The sequence below is a fragment of the Trypanosoma equiperdum genome (genome assembly GCF_001457755.1).
Source record: "Trypanosoma equiperdum strain OVI genome assembly, contig: ctg_1806, whole genome shotgun sequence".
NCBI lineage: Eukaryota > Euglenozoa > Kinetoplastea > Trypanosomatida > Trypanosomatidae > Trypanosoma > Trypanosoma equiperdum.
In genome coordinates, this window is record NW_027123845.1 from 33,025 (window position 1) to 33,850 (window position 826).

The 826-nt window shown below is 45.9% G+C and overlaps 1 protein-coding gene across 1 annotated transcript; it reads right to left on the minus strand.

Moving 5' to 3' along the window:
* Positions 1-151: 151 nt before the first annotated feature.
* TEOVI_000671500 (uncharacterized protein) lies at positions 152-643 on the minus strand (the record flags this gene model as incomplete). The annotated part of the gene is made up of 1 exon (XM_067223243.1): positions 152-643. The coding sequence occupies one exon, from the start codon at positions 641-643 to the stop codon at positions 152-154; it is 492 nt and encodes a 163-aa protein (XP_067079344.1).
* Positions 644-826: the final 183 nt, after the last annotated feature.

The following is an 826-nucleotide window of genomic DNA, read 5'->3' on the forward strand; positions in this document are numbered from 1 at the left end:
ACCGTGTGAATAACGATGACAAGACATCTCCTCTTGCATAAAGAAAATATAAATGAGATCCACCAACACAAGAGTCAATGTGGAGACAAGTTCTAGGAAACACAGAGATTAGTGAATTATGTCTGCCACACACACACACCCTTCCCCAATCCTAACGGCGATATTCCTCGTCACTTATACTGTTCAGTTCACGTGTCCTCATGACCGGTTTGTTGCGCTTCGTGCTCATAATACCACGCTCATTCAACTTCATGTTTGTTTTGGGTGGCTCACCGTTTCGAACGGACTTCAAGCGCGAAATTTGTTTGTTCTTCGAGTCCAACTTTTCTTTCACCTTCCCAGTGGGAATGCGAACCCCACGGAGAACACCAGGCCCGGAGAGTTCAACTTCCACGCCAACTGGAGCTTCCAATGTCACGTCCTCCGAACTGTCACACGACTCAAAGACCTCAGTAACGAGGGGCGCATCTTTTTCAGTAATGAATGACGTGGGTTCCAGTTCAATTACTTGAAGATGCTCGGGGAAAAAATGATCGCTTTCCTCAGAATCACTGTGGTAATGACGACGCAGTGACGACAATCGGTTACCGCTGTGGTCACTGCGCGAGTTGCGGGGGTTGGGATTGTCCCGTGGATCCTCCATAACTTGAGGAATGTACAAATCGTTACACCGTGCTCAGAGTGGACTCTGCCTTACTCTTGTCACCACTATTATTTTTTTCTACTTTTTGGCTCTTCGTTGCACTTTGGATTCGTCCCCCCTCTTCTTTTCCCTCACTTCTAGTATTTTACCCCACTTTTGGGTTGTTATATATATATATATATA